The following is a 20,826-nucleotide window of genomic DNA, read 5'->3' as shown; positions in this document are numbered from 1 at the left end:
CCAGACCCAATCAGACGCGCCCGGCCCTGCCCGGCCCCGCCCCCCGCGGCGGAAGGAGCCTATAAGAGGGCGCTGCGGAGCCGAGTGCCCGCCCCGCCGGGCCTGATTGGCTGCGCCTGGAGCGGTGGAAAGGGCGCGAAATGCGGCGCTCGGGGCGGCGCTGAGGGACAGGACCGGGACCGCCACCGCCACCGCCGCTGTCACCGTCACCGTCACCGCCGGGCTGGCACAACTGCACCGGCCCCGCCCGTGCCCCGGCGGCCGTGAAAGCGACCATTCGTGCTCCTCGGGCGGGCGGGCGGAGTGAGTGCAGGGAGCTGGGTGCTGGGACGCTTCGCATCGGCCTGCGGACAGGCCTTATTGCAAAGGCCCCTCCGGTCTGCGAGCTGCCGCCGCGGTAAGCTCTTATGGTTTCCTTTTGTTTTCAGGTACTTTCCGCTGTTTTGGGCTCTGCGCCCAGAGTTTCTGCTGAAAGCCGCAGTAAACCCCTTCCGGTCTCTCCTTTGGCTACAGGACACTTGAGAGGCTTTAACTGTCAGCATTCAGAGTAAGAACTCGTAAACTCTTACCCAAGAAGTAGTAGCGAGGTATTTGATACCATTCCACAAGTTGGGGAGAGCCGTGTGGGAGGAGACGGTCACGGGATGCAGCAGAGCAGAAACAAAGCTGATTGTTATTTATTTATTTTTCTCTAGACTATTTTTGGACGTGAAGGATGGACTTCTCAGTGGTTACTGTTGGCCACGTGCAAAATGTGCTTTCAGCTATGCAGAAGAACTTGGAGTGCCCAATATGGTATGCCCGGCAGTGATATCAGTGTGGTTAATGAGTGGTTTTGGGTTTTATTTTGTTCTCCCCTTTCTTTGCAAATGGTTTGTCAGTTCAACGACTTATGAGAAATCAAAGGGATTCTTGCTGAAGACTACATATTGATGTTTTGTAAGGCTGAAGTGACAAAGTCTAAGACAGAATGTATATCTTGCTTTTATGTTCTAGTAAATTTTGTTTTTCTCTTACGAACTAAATATGTCAGTCCTCTATCCAGAGAGGGAAAAACACTGTCTGATTGGATTAGAGTATTGTTTGTAAAGCAGTGTGGATCTTTGCCCTTTGTCTCTGAAAAGTGAGTGAGGTCTGTAGGTCAGCAAACAAATGCTGAAATAGCAAAGGTTCTACTTAGAGGATGGATCCCTGCAGTGTCTGTAACTTCTTTTTTCATTCTGTGTTCGTTTTTCTTTTTGTAGCTTGGATGTGGTACAAGAGCCAGTTTCAACAAAATGTGATCACATATTCTGCAGGTAGGTTTGAAGAGTGCAATACTCAGTCAATCTGTTTTTAATTTCCATGTATGCTTCTTTAGTGCAAATCCTCTATTTATACTGTGTTTTGGGAACTTCTTGTGTAGCTACTTTAAAGGAAAAATCAGTTCAGCAGGAGAGAGAACTGCAGCTTCCCAGGTGTGTCAAAGGGGATCAATGAACCCACTGTAAAATCAGAACAAAAATAAAACTTGATAACAAAGGATTTCTACTAAGTCACGAATGTGCACGTTCAGTTTTAAGAAAAATAATCTCCTTTTGTTACTATCAAGACTTTTATTTTTTCCTAGGTTCTGCATGTTCAAACTTCTCAGCAAAAAGAAAAGAGGTGTGATACAGTGTCCTCTGTGTAAGACTGAAGTTACCAAGAGGTGGGAAACCTGTCTTTGTAAGGGGACTTGAGAATGAGAGGTCTGGGCTGTGAGGAAAGGCTAACAGTTGTCTTAAAATGTCTCAGCATAAGACTAAAATAAAGAAGAAAAGGTGGTTATTAAATAAACTGTCTATGTCTAAAGGAGCAGCTGTAGTACCTTACCTCAGTGTAAGCTTTTTCCAAGTGATTGCAGGGGAACACCCCTCTCTTCACAAATGTTTGTGCTGTATTAGTGTTCAGTCATTACAACTCTACTGAACCTACATGGGGAAAAATATGAAATGTTCACTTTTGTGATAGTTTTAATTCACATGGCAGTGGTTGTTTGGGGAAACTGTGTTATTTCTTGGCAACAAGTTCTCATTGTCTCATCTTACACTTTAGAGTTTTACCCCTTGTTTTGTTCAGTCTAAATTCTAAGAGAAGAATTTACAGTCATTTGTCTTAAAACAACTCAAGTTCTGATATTGTTTCAGGAGCCTGAAAGAAAATTCCAGATTTAAGCAACTAATTGAAGGACTGTTGGAAACTATCCATGCTTTTGAGCTTGACACTGGAGTGAAGTGTAAGTGGTGTGAATGTGTGCCCCCAACTTTTTTTTTAAATAAGGTTTTGACATTTATGTCATAATTCCTAAAAGGTATCCCATTTAATGTGCAATACTAAACATGGGAAGAATTATCAAAAGGCTTTTTTCCTTGGGTGTAGAAGCATAAGTTCCATTAAGTTTCCAAAATATTTTTAAAAAACCTCCTAAACAGTTTTACTGTGTGTTTGATGACCTCCACCCAATCTTATGTTCAGTTTCTGAAATGTGGCTGAACGTGCATCAAATGTTTAATCTGTAATTGTGAGGTGAAGTTCTGCTCTTGATGATGCCCAGCCTTGCAGCTTTAACTTGTTAAACAATCTCAGAGCCCGAATTAGCAGATGTATGTTAACCTGTCTTATTCAGATAGATCCTTTGGGAATCCAAATTTATTCTTTTTAGTAGTAAGTGCCTTGTAAAGGGTATTGGCACGTCAGACATGTGCCTGTTTATATTTTGATAGACAAGACGTTCTGGTTGGGGGCAGATGGTGGTTATTGACTTTTGTTTGGGGTGGGGTTTTGTTTATTGTGCTGTGAAAGATACTTTGTTTTCAAGTTCTTCTCAACTTGCTCAGCCATTCTAAAATCAGTAGCATTAGATCCTTGTTCTTATCTGTATAAGCAAAATTGGTTGAAAAAATTAGTTGGCGAGATCAAGATTTTACTTAAAATTTTAAGAAAACTCAGAAAAACAATCAGACTAATAATTCAATGAGATTTCTTTCTTTGATAGTTATACTGCAGCACTAGGTGCTTGGGTTCTGTGCAAGGCTATTTCATTAATATATAAAGCTGTGTCATACTCAATTATTTTTTCCCCCCCCTTAACATTTTTCAGTTTTAAAGAGTCACCACATTCGCAAAACACCCACAGAAGCCACTGCTGCTGAGCTCCTGTGTAAAGAGAGTTCTGTCATTCAAAGTAAGGGCTTCAGAAACAGGAGAAAAAGTGCTAAAAATGGACAAGAAAACACCACCTTGGTAATTGTTTTTCCCCATTTTATTTTCCTGGGTTGTTTAGAAGTTTATGTGGAATGTATATTGATGCAAAGACATAAATGAATGAAGAAGGAGATTTTGGGTTGCTCTGAGGTTGCTGTTTGACTTGATTAATACTCTGGACAGGGACATTTACATATTTTTGTCTTCCTAACCTACTTGAAAAAGATATTTGCATAAAGAACCTGAACTTATAGATGATATTTCCATATTACAGTCTGTTACTGAAACTAGGCTTGAAAAGTTGTCTGTCCTGCTTGTTTCATGAGGCTGTTCTAACTATTTGTAGGGGGTTTATTTTTTTTAGTGGTGAGATTATGTCTTGGGATACTTAAGGCATCACTCAGCTTGGGGTGATTGTTCTGTGTGTGTGACTGTTTTGGTTCTCACCTGCTTGATGTTGAACAGAATGCTGGATAATACAGAATGTAAGATCAAAGTGTTATTGTTTTGATCTGTCAGATGCACAATAATTGTTTCTATTGACACATTCCATTACTGATATCAATATAATAAACTACTTGTGTATTTTTGCACAGAGGCCACCAATTCATATGACAGAGTATTTCTATCAGCCCTTCCTGCTATGGTTTAAATAATTACAAGTGAGGGTATTTTTAAGTAGCCTGCTGTTATAAATAACTTTATTTCTGTTCTCCTGTCAGCAGGAAACTACTGGGAATACTCAGCTTACAGATACCAGGGTCAAAAGGTGTCGCCTCAGAAACAACCCCCAGAAATGTGACTCTCAGAAAGGGGTTTATGTGGAGTTGGGTAAGATCTGTTGTGGATCCACACTAGTTGATCTTATGTAAAATGCAGTAGCAGCTGTGTCATGTATAAATTTAGAAATTAGACATTAACTTTTAGCTAAATAACTCCTGTTACCAATTACTGTATTTAAACAGAATTTTATGCTAAAGGCGTGTTGATATTTCTACACAGAAATCATTATAATTAGGTGAAATGCTTTATGATTGAACTTGATTTCATCTGATAAAAGTTGAAAGCATCTACCTCTAGAAAGAACTAGGCCTGCATGTGATGATAAACACTGACTCTAGCAAGTCACCTTTCTCTGAATCATTCCAACCAGAGTAACAGCTGATTTGTTTTCAGGGTCTGAATCCTCTGAAGAGTTTTTTAAACAGGCAAGCAAAACTGGGTAAGTGAAGGTGATTAAGGAATTCATATCTTCTAAAGACAATAGTTCAGTGTTCTCATTGCTGTGTTTTAGTTCCTTGGCAGAGGACTGGTAGAATTCTTAAACTGACAAATGATTTTCAACTTCGAGGGCATTGGGGTAGAATGGGTGGCTGAATTTTAACCCTTTGTGGTATTATGTGCTTTAAATGGTTTTTCTAAATGTTTTGTTGCTTACGTAGACATTAGTCCTTCAACAGAAAAGTAGGTACTGTGCTTTAGTGTGTTAAATTCTGGAATGTGAGAGGGGATCTCTTAAAGATGTGGCCTGAAACTCTGAAGGGATCTAGTTGTGGTGAATATCAATTATGCACCCTGACTTCCCCAGGAACTATTTCAGAGAGCAAAAAGGTAAAAACAAGTATAATCATCTATCTGTTGTGGCTTTCTCTGTAGTAAAAGATTTCCCTTCCCAACAGGTTTAAAGACAAAGCTGCAGTTCAGATTCCTTGTCAAGAAAAGCTAGAAGAACTTGAGAGTGTTGAGAAGGGGAATGAAAATTCCTGCAGTGCACAGCCTGACAAGCTGTGTGCCAAAGAAATAACACTACCAAATGTCATAGGTGTGTCTGTTATTTTGGTGACAAAGATGATTTAAGCTTGAAAGAAGCACCACAAGTTAATATTTTTATTTTACATATATCTAGATAGATAGATATACATATAGTTGCAGTCTTGTATGTTGTAGTTCTGCTGATGCCTACATGACACTAATACAAGACTGTTCTGGTTGACTAGATACTTAAAATGTGTATATTTTGTGCACAGGAACAGAAAGGAAAAAAGTAACTTGATCAAAATGCAAAATTTAATTATTCTCTGTAAGCCATATTGTCCCTTATAGTACAAACAGAGAGCACTGTCTGGTAATTCATGTAGGAAGTTAGAAGAACATATGTAATATCTTTCTGCTTTTCTCTAGAGGGAGATTTGTGCAGTGTAATATTCTGGTTTGGGGGGGAAATAAGAGCAGTTCTTTTAAAACAAAGTAGCCATCAAGCTCATTGTTGTGTTTGTGTGTGTAAAATAGGGCTTAATAATTTACAATTCTTATAAATCTAACAGGTGAAAGTGATTTCTTGAAGGAAGGCTTGAGCAAGAAAAGCATTCAGAGCGTTGCTGATTGTGCCAAACCTGACCAAGTGAATATGACTGAATGCCAGAGTTCCCCTTTAGATGTTCTTGCTGCAGACCTGCCTCCAGAGCAGTGTGACAGAATAGGTAATTCCAGTCCCACAGTGAACAGGGGCACGTCATTCTTCAAGAACACAGAAGAAACGGATGAAGAGCCAACTCAGTACAACAGTAAAAACAAAGAGTTTGACTTAAAAGGTGGTTCAGGGAGCAGGCTGGATAAAAACCAGGAAATGGATACTGTTTTACAAAGTGAGGAAGCTGTGGAGGTGTGTGAACCTGAGAGTGACTCTGACTCTTTCCATGACAAAGAACTGCCTCAGGAGAAGCTACTTCAGCCAGAGAAGACACTTCCCTCTGCCACCCTGGATCAAGTCTCCAGGAAGAGACTGAAGCGAAGCATTCAGAAAGTCAATGAATGGTTTTCAAAAAGTAACGAGATCCTGTCTTCCAATTCTTCCCTGGATGATTCTGCTGGAGGAACTGATGTTTCAGGTGAAGGAGATGCACATTCATCAGATAAAGAATCCTGTATTTCAGAAAATACTGACCCTGTGGTAGATTCCATGGAAATTGCAGTGGTTGAAAGAAACAAGAGATGGTCAAAGCAAACAGCAGATAGCATCAAAGACAAAATATTTGGAAAAACCTACAGAAGAGAGAGGAAAGCAAATCTCCCTTCTACCTCCAGAGACATTTTATCTACTACAAAAAAGAAAGATGTGGCTGCTGATAAGTGCTTGAACAATTCCAGCAGAGACAGACCCAAACGAAAAAGGAAGACTGCCTGTGTCCTGCAACCTGAGGATTTCATCGAGAAAAAAGATACAGGAGAGGCAGATGGAGGCCCTGAAAGTGTTAGCAGATGCCTTGGAGATGCTGAAAAGAAAAGATGTGATGGAAGTGTTGCTGTTAATGAGAGTCACCTCTCTCAGAATAGAGTGGATAATACACTAACAGGACATGAGGAAGGAGGAGGGGCCACATGGAAAAAAGCTACTGAAAAGGTGACTAGCAAGCACTGTGATGAGGAGCTAAAAATGTGTGTCAGTGATCAGAAAAGCACTAAAAAAAGTTCTGCAGCAAAAAGATGCAGGCGTTCCACTAGAGCCATGTGTGCTCTGCAGTTAGCAGTGGACAGAAACTCTGTTTCCCCTGATCCAACTGAGCCACAGATTGATAGCTATCCAAGCAGTGGAGAGCCCAGGAGAGCTGATTCTGAGCAAAACCAAGTCAGGCGCAGCAGGAGGCTTCAGTTACTCTCTGAAGAAATGAAAGAAATGACAAAAGAAACAGGAAAAGGAGTAATAGCAAAGGGACCACGAAAGAATGGCAGTGACCATGGAGGATCTGTCTCTGGAGACCAAAAGAATGTGGCAGCTCAGGCTGCTGAATGCAAAGACCTGTGTGAGCCTCAGGATATGCTGAGTTCTGAGGCAGTCACTAGTCTGAAGGGAGGTGATCTGGAAGCAAATGAAATGCAGGTTAGTCCAAAGAGTTTATGTGACACTGCAGAAACTGGAAAAAGTCTCTTCAATCCTGCATCTTCATGTCAGCCTCCAAACTGTGGTTCCTTTACACCTTATGCAGGTTCTCAAGACAGTGAAATACAAGGTAGCCCTCTCCTCCTGCAGCCTCCTTCAGTGCCTGCTGTGCAAACTGCTTCCCCTCAGAGTGAAGAGGTGACTGAATCACTTACTGCCTTTCCACAGGAATGTGGGCACGATTCACAGAGTGTTCCAGGGCACTTAAGAACTGAGAAGTTGCCCCTGGCTAAAACTGTTTCGGAATCGACCAAGGAAGCAGAAGACAGTGAATTAGACACACAGTACCTGCGAAATATATTTAGGCATTCAAAACGCTTGTCCTTCAGCCTTTTCCGGGCTCCCAGGCAGAGCTGTGCAGCAGAAGATCCTGATTCTGAAACTTTAAATCCATCACGTGCTGCTCAGGTAGAAAATAAGCATAGCAAACGTTTACAAGCAGAAAACTTGCAAGAGGAGAGAGCAACTGCTGAAAGCTTGAGAAGGGTTTGTGAGAAAGAGAAGCTTAAGGCCTGTGAGTCTGCCTGTGTTGATGATGTGACTTGCTTTGCTGTCAGCACAGGAGAACACAGACATGCTGTTTCTCAAGCTGCAAAGAAAGGGACTCTGACACCAGTGGGAATGGGGACTGCTGGGACTGAGGCCAAAAACCCATCACTAAAAGGCAAGCAGGGCAATGAAAAGCCTGTGTCAGCTGACACAGGGATAGAAAGTGAGTTGAGACAGAACCCAGTCAGAAGTAATAGAAGCCAAAGTGGTCAGAGTAACATAGAAGAGCATGATTCCACACAAACCAATGAGATAGGCTTCACTTCAGGAAGCAGTCTGGAAGGAAAGACCAAAGTTGTTGATGACAAAGAACCAAGTCTACATTTTCAATCTGGCTCCATGATTTGTCCTGGAAGTTGTCAGCAAAGTCCTGCTGAATTCATTAGGAAAAAAAGTAGCAAAAGCGAAGGAAAACGAATAAAGGGGAATGAAGAACAAGCAACCCAAAGTGCTGGCACAGCAACGCCTGAGGGTTTAGTTGCAGAGGCTCTTAGAGGGAACAGTGGTTTTACAGGTTTGTCTGAAACCCCCGATGGCTTACTGGGCTCTGATGCTGATTTTGAAGAGAACACCAGCTTTTGTGAAACTGATAGGAGAGAGAAATCTGCAGTGTTTGCCAAAGGAAGCAACAATGCCCTGGAAAAAGAACCACACAACAGAAATGTTGGTTCTAAGCCAAGATCTCAAAGAATTCAAAAGACTCGAAGACGAGCGCGGAAACTGCCATCTTCGGATGAAGAATCCTGTGAGGAGGAAGATCTGCCATGTTTTCAGACATTAGTATTTGGCAAATCAGTAAGCACACCCTTGCAGACTGATAAACAAGTGACACCTGTGATAGAGTCTTCAGCTAGTCCCAACACATCACCTCACAGTGGAAGTAATGGGGACAATATTATGCAGAAAATGCCTGAAGTTGCCCAAGGCAGTGTGTGTGTTTCACCAAGCCAGGAGTCAGAATGCTCTGTCAACTTATTTTCTTCCCAGTCCCTGTCTGAAGAATCAGTTAACGGAGCCCAGGAGCTGAAGAAACTTTTGCTGCAAATTGATGAATCCAAACAAGTGACCGGCGTGAATGAGAGTAAAGAAACTTCTCAGAGTTGTAATGGAAGGCTGAAGAGGACCAAAACCAGCTTCAAAGATGAATGCCAAGAAGACCCAGACATGGGAGCAAACCCAGGTACAAACCAAGATTTTCATCTTTGCAGCTGTGTTTGTGATGTCATTACACACAGGGGTTTTTGGTGTTTGCACGGGAACTTTGTTCTGTATTTATGAGGTGCTTGCTCTCCAAAGGAATGTATCAGCCCTAAACAATCAAACAAAAAGCCCTCAGTGGCTTATTTCCTGAAAACTATGTTCTTCCAGTCTTCTTTGTTCAGAGCACAAATGAATAGGCTGGACACTAGAGGCTGTCTGATGGGACATTCATTTTTGAGCAAAATTTCATACAGCCCACCTAAGCTTTTCACCCACGTGAGATGTTTGTTGAAATTGGCTGTAGAATTTTGTGGCAAATATTATGACATTTTTAAGGCTTTCATAAACGTTTAGGACTCTCTTATCACTGTTGACACACTGAGTTCTGTTTACTTTGCTGTGTGTTTCACATGATATTCTTTGAACTGTTCACTTAAAATAGATCTGTGCTTCTAATTTCAATATTGTCAAAGCTTGTCACTTTTGCATTATAGTTAGTTGTCTAAAAGATCTTTGTAGTAAGATATTATATATAATGTTCATTGGTTAGTTGTATCTTGGTGGTTTTTTTTTTCTTTAACTCAGATTTTTTTTTTTCCACCTTCTTCAAGGCGAAGCATCTGGATATGACAGTGAAACAAGTATTGTAGAAGATTCATGTGGACCATTCTCTCAGGGTGAAATCCTTACTACACAGGTCAGTGAGTTTATACATTAAGTGCTAGAAGTAGCTTGCATTGGTTTTTTGATTGTTTTTTTTTTTTTTTTTTTGTTTTGGTTTGATTTTTTTTTTTTTGCTTTAGGATTTTTTTTTTTGTCCTGTGTGACTTCAAGATAAGTCTTGTGCTAAATCTCTTTCCAGCATTATCAACTCTGTGAATTTTATGTATGTCAGAGAAGAGTGAACTTAATTTTATCCTTTCTGAGTTATTCTTCTTTTTACTGCATCAGTGTAAAATGTGATCAGCTGGCAGGACGTTGCTTCCTGATGTGGCTTCATGGATACAGATTCTGGGATGTGCCTGGGTTGAATGGATTTGTGGTAGTACAGATTGGTGGGGGGGTTTGGCTTGTGGTGGGGCAGTGGTTTTCTGTTTGGTTGGGGGTTTTTATGGGTTCAGTAACAAAGAAGTTCCACATGGTGCCAGTGCTGGAGCTGTAAATGGAATATTCAGTTCTGTGGAAACTGCTTTATCATGTAGGGTGAGGGTTTTGGGTTTTTAAAAGGATCCTTTGAAGCCCTGAACTGTTCTTATGAGGAGCTGCCTATGGCATATTTTTAAACATTTAATGTAATTTTTGAGAGGGAAGATAAGGAAAAGGAATATAATATATTTTAGTCCTTTAAATGGTCTTTGGGGCTCTTAATAATCGTGGAAAGTGCAGAGGCTCAGTACTTGATGTTCATTATTAAATTTTAAATAAGGTTACTAATGCAGTTTGAACAAAATTACTTAAATCTGTGCATAAGTTCTGTATTTTTTTTCTCACTGATTAAACTCTGAGTGATCTAAACTGAAATAATGTGACTGGCAAAATGAGTGTGTGGTTGGTTGGGTGGTTTTGCTTCTGACAGTGGGGGGTGTGCACTATTTGTAACAGTAAAAGCACCACAGTCACCTTTTGAACATGTGGCAAAAAAGCGATTCCAAACAATTTTGCTGCTCCTAATTTCCAAGCACTTGTTAAATCCTGAGTTTGCTGATGTTGGCACTCCTGTGTCTCCTTTGCAGCAGAAGAATGCTATGCAAAATAGTCTGAGAAAACTTCAGCAAGAAATGGCTGTGCTTGAAGCAGCACTGAAGCAACAAGGGAGCCAGGCCTGTGAATTTTTGCCTATCCATAGTGAACTGCCACATCCCAGTAGGGAAAGAACATTGGAAATGGAACAAACGAGACAAGAAAAAGAAAGGTCAGTGGTTTGGGTCTGTTTGGGGGTTTTTTGTTTGGTTTTATTTCTAAATTTCTATTAAAAAAAATTTAAAATCTTGAAATAAATACTTCTGAGCAATTAGAGTACCTTTGCTGTTGATGCATGACTCTGATACGAAGAGTGAAAAAGGTACTAAAATCAATTTTCCTCTCTCAAGGTCTCCAGAACTGTTGCTCCCATCTTCTGAATCCTGTTTGTTAAAGAGACCAGATCTGGAGAAAGGCCTTGAGTGTGACAATGTTCTAAAGAACAAACCTCCTTGTGAAAAGACAAAACCTGTGCAGGAGGCAGTGCAAGAATACAGGCAGTGTCAGCTTGAAACAGGTAACATTGAAGAGGCAGCCAACACATTTTGAATTCTGGTGGGTTTTTTCCCTGCTCTTCTCATGTTTTTACACACCAGCAAGATATACATCATCTTCTTGTAAATCAAGGATCTTAATTTATATGTTCCTGGCCAATTTAAAAAGCTGTTACTGCTTGTTTGGTAGCCCAGCTGTATGGCTGCCCATGGGGTGGGACAACATTTTGACACTAATAGGAGTTTTTCTGTCTCACTTCTAAATTCATAGTTTATGATAATACACTACTGGAAGTTTCACAGGTATTTTAGTGTCTTCACTGTAAATCAGGAAAAAGTAATGATAGAGGCAAAGATGAAGGAATAAACACATAAGGAAAGGAAGTAACTGCAGAACTTAAACCTAAAAGGTAGAGAGAGCAACAGCCTTCTACCATGACTACAGGAAAGATGAAATTTTCTCAAGGAGTAATTTCTCTTTTCCTTCAGAAAATGCAGAGGAGCAGAAACCTGGGACCAGGCAAAACAGTGCATCTGTCTCATCAAATCTCTCTGGAAATGTGACCAAGAATCCAAATAACTCTTCCTCCTCTACAAGGCTTCTTAACCCTCAAACTCCTGACGCCACAAATGGGTCTGTTGTAGCTCAGAGCACTAATAAAAGCTGTGGTCCAGGACACAGATTGAAGAAAAGTGGCTGTTTTCCTGGACCTGTCCTGCACAATGCAGCTGGGAAAGAAAATGCTCCGAGTCCAGTTGTGACTAAGAGGAAAGAAATGTCAATTGTGGCATCAGGTCTGAATCACAGCGAACATGTAAGTAAATTCCAGAAGTTTGACATCACTAATTAATGATTCCTGATTACCACTGTAGTCCTCAGAAGAGAGATCTCTAAGTATGATAGAAACTAATCTTGTGGGAGCTGCAGATGAGTAACACAGCAACTCAGCTCAAACTTCTCCACTCCTAACAATGGGAAGGATGCTGCCTGTAATGGCACTATTAAGGTTAGTGACATTTGAGCTTTTTAAATGACTCCTAATGTCCAGGGGAAAAACACACTGTTCCAAAGCCAGAGGACTTCCAGACAGCCTTGGGCCTGGGCAAGAGGCTGTTTGAGTGGTTGGTTCACTTGGGGAGGATTTCTGTAAGTAGTAGTTCTGAGTTGCTAATAAACCTGTTTCTGCACTCAGTTCCCAACAGGATTTGGCTTTTTTTTATAAACCACATACCAACAGCTTTGCTTTACTTTAATCTGCTGAATGGTGCCAAAATTATTGACTGTTAAGGAAACATACATTCTGTGTGCCAACACAAATAAAACTGTTACTTTAAAGGGACTGTGCTATTATGTTATGGTCCTGCAAACTGGGGCTGTTGGGTTTAAACCTGTTTTGCTACCTATTGATTTTTTTAACTGTTTTTCAGTTGGTGGTCCAGAAGTTTGCAAGAAAAACTCAGAGCACTTTATCTAATCACATTACTGAAGGAACAACCCATGTCATAATGAAAACAGGTTTGTTGGGATCTGTGTGGCCAAATCCTACATTGACAGACCATATAGAATTTTACCTTTAGTCTAACCAACAAGCAGACAGATCAGCAATAAATTTGAGTAAGTTTGAGGAGAAGGTGTTGATTGTTCATCATAAATTTTAAGCTTGGGAATCTTTCTTACTGTGTTTCACAGAATCAGAGTGGGGGGTGCATTTTTCCTTGTGATTCACACAGGAATATTTGATATTTGTTTCTCTAGCTGTTTAGTCATAATTTTCAGGTGTTTACAGCACATTAGTGTGAAGTAGTTCATAACCAACCAAAAGGAAATGAAGGTGGTTCCCAAAGAAATCATATTTTTTCTTGCCTCTTCTCTCTATTAAATAACTAAAAAATGGTTCACAAGTGGTACATGGGATTACTTTCTGCTAATTTCCTTCAATTTAGTAAAATCAGGACACTAGAATTTTGGAATCTTTCTGCAGTTTTGATATTTTGCTGCTGCACTTTTGGTTTTAAGCACAAATAACCTGAGCTGGGGTTTGTTTTTTTTTTGCTAATGGAAGAACTTAGAGCTGTTACTCTTGTTTTCTCTGCAGACAAGGAGCTGGTGTGTGAACGGACACTGAAGTACTTCCTGGGCATTGCAGGAAGAAAATGGGTGGTTAGTTATCAGTGTAGGTATAACTTGTTTCAGAGGTAAACAGCCTTTGCCCTTCTACCACAAATATCATCTTCACTTCTTACAGTAAGGGGAAAGGATCTCTTCATGTCTTGGAGTCTGATGTTTTGCAGTGTTTCTTCTAAATACTTAAAAATAAATTCAAATTAAAAACCCCCAAACAAACAGCAACATTAAAATTCTTTAATTTTCTGAGTTCAAATAACCACATTGCTCCCCACCCTGGTAAAAGTCTTTTTTTCCCCTCTTAATTTAAATCTTTGAGATGCACGGCATCAATTAGTGTAAAATTAATATTATTTATAAAAGGTAAATAAATTTTTAAAGTTCTTTCAGCATCATACATACTTTGTACTGAAGTATTCCTTTAGTACAAATACTTTCAATTTAATATAGCAATGAAGTCAGACTACTGGCAGTGGAAGAACAATTTTGCTGGATGAAACGACTTGTGCTCTGATTTTTTATTTTTTTTTATTTAGGGGTAATTCAGTCTCTTAAAGAAGAAAGGATCCTGGATGAGGTAGGTCTTTTGTCTTGGGTGAAATGTCAAATGGGTAAGTAAAGCTGTTACACTGATGGATTTAGCAGTAATCCCAGATACTGTCTAAACATTTAATATATGGAACTCTGGTCTGAAACCTAGGGTTCTAGTTTTACCAAATGTTAGGAGCAAAAGCCACACTAACACTTCATGTTCATTGTTAGTGAGGACATCAAGTCCCTCTTGTTTTGTTAACAGGTTGTAGACATATATTCTTTTTTATAAGCATTCCTACTGATATTGATACATTATGGCATAGAGCAAAAGATTTCCTTTGCCTAAGGAAATACTTTGTACTGATAATTTCTATCAAATGAGACTTTACTGATCAGTTAATTATAACCATGGAACATGCTGCTTCTTTTCATCCAGTTTGCTAGACTACTATACAGTTTGACTATAATTTGTTTCTTTTAAAATTGCCTGGTGGTGCAGGGGTTTCATTGCTGCTCTCCAGCATTTCTCATTAAATGCCTTTTAATTAGTTTTCTGCACACACATATTTGTAGCTTGTCAGATTTCAGAACTGACAGGAAAGTGTTCTCAGTCTCTTAACTTCTGATTACTTGTGTATGTTGTGTTCCAGGAGGACTTTGAAGTCAGAGGAGATGTAATCAATGGGCGAAACCACCAAGGTCCTAAGAGGGCTAGACAGGCTCAGACTGAAAAGGTAGGAGCATATCAGGGGTGCAAACTCTGTCCTGCTGAGACTGTTCCAGATCTGTGGCTGTGCCAGCTGAGTATCTGCAGCTTCTTCTCATTTCTCTGCTGTTCTGTGTATACAAAGTTGTACAAATTAAGCAGTCTCATACATGAAGGGGGAGCTCTGCAGAAGAACAGATGAGCCCAAGTGACTCACTGGGCCTGGAGTGAATGCTGTCTTTTTATAACACAGCATGGGATTGAGGGTCTGGGATGATATTCTCCTGGATGATATTCTCCTGGTTTGTAGGCTACAAAGACCTTGGGATGCACTTTGTGAAAATAGTGATGACTTGATAACAAGCCCTGGAAGTGCAGTGGAACCAGCATGTTAAGTATTGACCTTTAAAAACCCCATATGTGCCCTGTAATATGTGCCTTTCTTTTCAGATCTTTAAAGACTTTGAGATCTGTTGCTATGGACCTTTCACTGATATGACTACAGGTGAGTCCTTTTAGTGGAATTAAATGAATTCTTAGCAAGGAAAATCATTAGTGTCGTGCTGTCTGGTAATTTTTAGATGCTCTTGAATACTTGTATTTGAGCATTATTTTCTTCTGTCTTAGTAAATGGTTCCTAAGTATCATTCTTCTAGCAGTTGCCAGTCCTCTGTGTAACCTTCTATCTGTAGGAGCAGGTATTAAAAGTTGAAACACAACAAAACCAGAAACTTATATGCAAAGAAAAACCTGTGCACCATAGCTTTACCTTGTTATTTTGAATTTTAACAAACTATATTAAATGTTTTGAAAACTTAAGCTAAGATTTTTCCACTTAAAGTATTTGTACCTAACTCCCCATTTTTGTGGCTTATTTATCAGATGTTTTCTGATTTATCCAATAAGTTTATTTTTGACTGGGTGAAATATCCTCACATCTCTTGACATTTACAGTAATTGCTACAGAGGATACAGTGCTTTCACCTGCTGAAGTGATAGTCAGTTGTGGCTCTTGAGAGACTTGTTTATCTTCTTCACTGTCAGTTCAACAAATTGGTGGAAATTAAGTACTTTGACTACTTTAGTTTAATGAGAACTAATCACAGTTCTAACTTCTGGTTTTTAATTTTCACTTCGTGTCTTGCATTTCTTGTCTCTTATGATAAGGGGAAATAAACTGTGACTTTAAGTTTTGGGCATGTGCTCCTTTGCTTTTTCAGTTTTTTGTTTTGTGTAGACCTGACTAGAGGGTGAGGGAAGATGGAGTTGATGCTCCTCAGCAGGTTTGAAAGTGAAAGGACTTAACATTCTACCAAGGCTAAACATCTCTTCCAGATTGTGGTAGTTTGTATCTTGGAACAAATGCCCGAGGGCTCAGGGAATAGTATCAATTCCAACTTGATCTAAAACACTGAAGTAACAGACTGCTCATCTGATTTCTTCAGAACATCTGGAGTCTATGGTGGAGCTCTGTGGTGCCTCTGTGGTGAAGCAGCTTCATCTGTTCACACACACCCCAGTAAGTGTTCCTGAGTGTTAAATTACCCTTCCACAGTCACATCATGTTCACAGATCAGCACTTGGCCTCCCTTTCTGTCCCCAAAAGCCTTTAGTGCCTGAATGTAGTCAAAGCATTCCTGTAGAGAAACCACAGAAGAATCTTAGGTGCTAATGTCCTTTTCTCTCTACTACTTCTTACATTCCTCTCTGAGGTGATGCTCTGAAGCAGAGTTAGCTCAATTATTGCTCTCTGCAGATAGATATGAGACTCATTTAAGGACAGACAGATAACAGTAGCATTTTTAATTTTTTTATAGAACTCTACTGCTGTTGTGGTTGTGCAACCAGATGCCTGGAAGGAAAACACAGATTATGGAGGTAAAGTGACACTGTCATGGGCTGTTTTCTGGTACACACTCAGTGCTTTTGTCACCTCTGTCCTTTTAATAGCTAAATATCAGAGAGGTTTGTAGAGGAATCAAAATCCTGCTGCATCTGGAGATGGAGGTAAGTCTTGAAAGAAAAATCTGGAAACGCAAGGTATATTGTCTCGAGAATCAGCAATAGAATCTTAAAACCTACTGTGGCAGGTGAATGCTGTTGGTTCAGTTGTCCTCTGTGTACCATCAGCTTTACAGAAACTTTTCTGATTAGATTGGTTTTGAAAGGTGGGGAAGGGTGTCCTTGGAGGACCAGTGAGACCTAGGAGAAAGTCTCAGATGGAACAAGATTGTCTTGGTCTGGAAACAATGTCTTGCTACAAAGCCTTAACTGATATAAATTTGCCTTTTTTCTTTTAACCAAAATGCTCTGGAGAAACCACGAGACTTTGAAAGTCCAGGTGTTCCAGACTGACTTACTTTTAAAGGGGATAGTGGGAGTTCCAGAATGAAAGGGAGCTAGTTAGTTTACAGTGAAGTTGAACAAAAAAGTGAAGCAGGAGGATGATGTTAAAAAAAAAAAAAAAAAGCTGTTTCCATGGGACTGGAAAAATGAGAAAACAAAAATATCCTGGAATGTGGAAGAACAGTCTGAAAGTGCTTCAGTAATTTTATGTTGCCTGTGCCTTGATGAGACTCATTGCTTGTCACATACTTGTATGTCTGGGCCGACAGGAACCAGAGCTCTGTCACTGAGGTCTGAAATGTAAAAGATAACAAGGACTGCATTCTTTGCTTTTCCTGTTTATTCCGTGGCATTCACTACTTCCTGCTTGGCCAGTTGCCACCCAGCCCTTCTCCTTGGAGCAGCAGTATTACCTGCACTGTTAAAGGGAACAGCAGTGCCACAGCACCGCTTTCAGGCTTTGGTTTTTTTTACCAAGGCTTTTAAAACGTTACACAGAAAGCAAATAGCTTAATCTGAAAGACACTGGTAGTGGGTCCCACCTTAAACTTGCTTTGACTCCTTGCTAAGTGGTGTGTTTGTGTGTTTGTCTTCCAGCAATACCGCAGCAGAGCCACATTGCCATGGTGACGAGGGAGTGGGTCTTGGACAGCGTGGCTTGCTATGAGTGCCAGAAGTTTGATGCTTACCTTGTGTTCTAAGGGTTAACAGCAGCTCTTTTGGCCATTGCTCAGAAATTCTGATCAGTGCTGACAGTTTGAAATTATTTTAAGGACTGAGAGTTTTTGAGACGCGCAGAGACGACGTGTGTCTACTGTTCTTGTTCAGAGTAAACTAATAGATTTTTATTAAAAATAAAATTGCTTATATAGCATTGCCATCTACAGATAGAGTTAGCCACTGTTCTTTAAAGATTTATATTAATATAAAGCACTATTTTGAAATTACAAATGTTAAACAAATTTTAAAAGTTAGAAAATGTAGAATATGACCTCCTCGGAGAAATGGTGATGTGTTATTTGCCACTGCAGCCAGTTTCTCTTTATATACTTGTGGCCAGTTTGGAGACAGTTAAAAGAGGGATATTGGGCTCAGGGCTTGAATTAAAATGTACTTGCACTCTGGAGTAACCCCCATGTTTCCATTTTGTTTAAATGCAAACCCTGAACACCATTTGTGATTACTAATGCATCAGTCTGGACCACTGACTGGTTGTGTTGAAAACATCACAAACAGCTCTCTTGTTGTATATCAAAGTGCCAACTCACCCTAACCAGAAACATTGACACTTACAGCCCCCAGAAAGCCAGTGACTGAGTCTCAACAGAAACCTCTCCTTAAAACCAGGAGCCCAAACCAGTGTTGTCCATCTGATTTCTGACAGGTGTCTGGGGCACTGTGAAGAGTTAATGAACAGATGCACTTTAGTATCCCAGTGACCCATAATAAGCCCAATAAGAATCTGCTTCTAATAGTCCCTGTGTGCAAAATGAGGCTGTAAAGAAATTACTTTTTATGGAAGAAAATATGTTGCTTCTTTCTGTTGCCAAGCAATTCAACTTCATACCTAATTTTGTACTTTGAGAACAGAAAGAAAACCTGTTCTCATGCAGTGGTTGTTTAAAAAAAAAAAAAAGTGTCTAAGTTCAGAAAAGTGTTTAGTGCTCAGATGGTGATGTCTTGGAAAGTTACAAAAGTATGTTTGTAAATATTGGAATACTCAAAGGAAATAAAATTATTTTGGCAGGTATTTCACTTAGTCGTTTTGCTTTCCTTATGTGAACCAGTCCCTCAGTCTCTGCACTGAGGCAGGTGTGGAAAAAACACCTGAAGTCCAACCTCCTGAAGTGGGCAAGGAAGTGGAAACTTACTGGGGGGTCAGAAATGTAAATGAGAGTTTCAGGGCTGGAATGGGAATTGTAATTCCTACTCACCCTGATAAGGAAATGTGTTATCAAGTGTCTTGCAGCTGCCAAGTGCAGGTGGTCTGATCAGGCATTGCTGCTGGTGGTGTGTTTGCTCCCCTCACATACATTGCTGTTTTCTTCTGTGTGACAGTATTCCATACCTGAGGCTGTCCAGCACAGCCTCACCTTCAGAATGATGCTCCTCTTATCTCTGGAGTCCAGGCTGGTGGTTGGTTTTTATAATCTACATTTCAAAGGGTAGCTGGGGGCAAGGACTGGCCAGTTAGATGTGAGGAAAAGGCCAAGCCAAGGCTGTTTTGCTTCTGCCATTGTGAAATTGTCCCCCAGATCTTGATGCAAAAGTCCTTTCTAGCAGGTAAGGTACTAACTCCAGCTGGATAGTCTATAGGAATGACACCCATGACACTGCCCTTCCTCCTTGGAGGTGACTAGGTCTGTGAAAATCATTCCTACAAAGTAAGTGAACTTCTGTAGTGATTTCCATCTCGTGTAAGATGTGAATGAAGGTGACATGACTTGACCAAACACACAGCTAAAGCAAGGATCTGCTTCCAGACAATTAGGCAGTTTAAGGGGAGCTGATGTGGCCTCCATATGGGATCCATATGGACTTCTCTGGTTGCACTTCCAGCTTCAGGAATGAAGCCCCAGCACGTGGAGCTCCATGGCACTGAAATGCCATATTATAGGTGAGGACCAAGCTCCATTTCCTCCTGTTTGCTTCTGTGCCAGAGCAGCTTTGTGACATTTCCCAAGGCAGGAAGCCTGAGGTGGATGCAGTTTTCAGGTGTGGCTGCTGTGCCTGTTACAGCCATTACCTGAGAGGTGAGGAGGGCAGGATCCCACATCATTAATGACCCAGACACCAGCTAAAGAGGCTGCACACAACCTGCCCTCTCAGCAGCAAGTGCTTGTGATCCTGTTCACTGGAGGGAAGGAAGAAACAAAGGAGAGGTTGGTGCCTGCTCTAAGTTTGCCTGAGGCTTTGCCAGCAGGTAAGTACCACGTTTGTATTTAAAACTGCTTTGTAAGTCAGCAGGTGGTTTTCTCCAGGTGGCTGCATCAGGGTGAACTTGAGGAGTAGTAGCTGTGGTCCAGTTGCAGGAGGAATCTGGTGGACACTAGACAGTGTCTGTTTGCCAGAGCAACTGCTCCTTGCCTGTGAAAGGAGGCTGGCAAGGGCTGGACTGTGGCATGGGATGGTAGGGACCTGTTCAACAAAGGGATCTTTTCCAACAGCTTTAATCTGCTGCCTTTTCTGTGGGTGCCTTAAATGGGACATAGTGTTCCTTTGAAATCCTGTGAAATTGTCCATATTTCAGTATCTGACCTACTCATACTGCTGATGAGCAGCAATGAGTACTTGTACAGCTTTCTGCTGAAGTACTTTATCTTTAAAATCCTCCCTCTGGATCCATACACAGAGTTGTTTCCTTGCAGATCTGAGGACACTTTCAAGAGAGCAGCTTATTCATGGATGCAATTAGAACTCTTGTGTGACTCATTACTGGAGTTAATGGTAAATCAAAGAAATATTCAGTGTGTTCCTATAATCGTTGTTGGCGATTTGTAGGATTGTTTTCATCTTGGGTCTGGTGTCTGTTTTATTTTGCTGATGTCATGAATAAAAACCTTGTGCATAATCTATAATAATCCCTCTTGGTAGGAAATGCCCATGAACTCGCCTGGTTCACAGGACAGAGGGTGTGAGCTGAGGCCAAGCAGCAAAGCTGCCTCCCAGCTGCTTATAAGCCTCAACTTGGACTTGAAGAGCATCAATTCTTGTTTGCTTGTCTCTTTGGTGCAAAGAGCACTTTTGCAAAGCAGTTCCTTGTTCTGCTGTGAAGCAAAGACATTCCAAGCCTGTCAGGCTCTGAGCCTTTAGTGTTGAGAATGCTGGAATGATTGTATTTGGTAGGCAACAGGTTCTTATTTTCACAGGTATGAGTGAGGGCATGTTCTGCAGGCTCTGTCTTGTTCATGTACCCAGTGCTGCTGTAACATCTCATTTGAAAAAAAAAAAAAAAGAAGACGCTTTCAGG

The 20,826-nt window shown here is 40.7% G+C and overlaps 1 protein-coding gene across 5 annotated transcripts; it reads left to right on the top strand.

Annotated features, from left to right (window-relative positions):
- Positions 1 to 154: 154 nt before the first annotated feature.
- On the top strand, positions 155 to 18,492 carry BRCA1 (BRCA1, DNA repair associated). Of its 5 annotated transcripts, none has more exons than XM_017834203.1 (23): positions 155 to 303; positions 429 to 547; positions 696 to 795; positions 1,245 to 1,298; positions 1,610 to 1,690; positions 2,169 to 2,257; positions 3,122 to 3,264; positions 3,951 to 4,056; positions 4,402 to 4,447; positions 4,905 to 5,047; positions 5,550 to 8,891; positions 9,523 to 9,608; positions 10,645 to 10,823; positions 11,002 to 11,168; positions 11,635 to 11,960; positions 12,574 to 12,661; positions 13,242 to 13,319; positions 13,807 to 13,847; positions 14,455 to 14,538; positions 14,961 to 15,015; positions 15,956 to 16,029; positions 16,328 to 16,388; positions 17,454 to 18,492. In XM_017834203.1, exons 3-23 carry the CDS (start codon positions 716 to 718, stop codon positions 17,555 to 17,557), a joined length of 5,427 nt encoding a protein of 1,808 aa, XP_017689692.1. In that variant the 5' UTR covers positions 155 to 303; positions 429 to 547; positions 696 to 715; the 3' UTR covers positions 17,558 to 18,492. The 5 variants fall into 5 exon arrangements, with proteins under 5 accessions (XP_017689692.1, XP_017689689.1, XP_017689691.1 ...); XM_017834200.1 differs by having other exon boundaries at positions 3,948 to 4,056; XM_017834202.1 differs by having other exon boundaries at positions 429 to 587; positions 3,948 to 4,056.
- The last annotated feature ends 2,334 nt before the right edge of the window (positions 18,493 to 20,826 follow it).

This window comes from Lepidothrix coronata, unplaced genomic scaffold (assembly GCF_001604755.1).
Source record: "Lepidothrix coronata isolate B3197 unplaced genomic scaffold, Lepidothrix_coronata-1.0 Scaffold229, whole genome shotgun sequence".
NCBI lineage: Eukaryota > Metazoa > Chordata > Aves > Passeriformes > Pipridae > Lepidothrix > Lepidothrix coronata.
This window is presented reverse-complemented; position numbering and strand designations above follow the sequence as displayed.

What these genes read in the sequence shown, in the direction of transcription:
- BRCA1 (XM_017834200.1), top strand. Translation starts at nt 716, where the DNA reads ATGGACTTCTCAGTGGTTACTGTTGGCCACGTGCAAAATGTGCTTTCA. An exon ending in GACAGGCTCAGACTGAAAAG is followed by an intron (nt 14,539 to 14,960) that starts GTAGGAGCATAT and finishes CTTTCTTTTCAG; the next exon opens with ATCTTTAAAGACTTTGAGAT. An exon ending in TTTCACTGATATGACTACAG is followed by an intron (nt 15,016 to 15,955) that starts GTGAGTCCTTTT and finishes TGATTTCTTCAG; the next exon opens with AACATCTGGAGTCTATGGTG.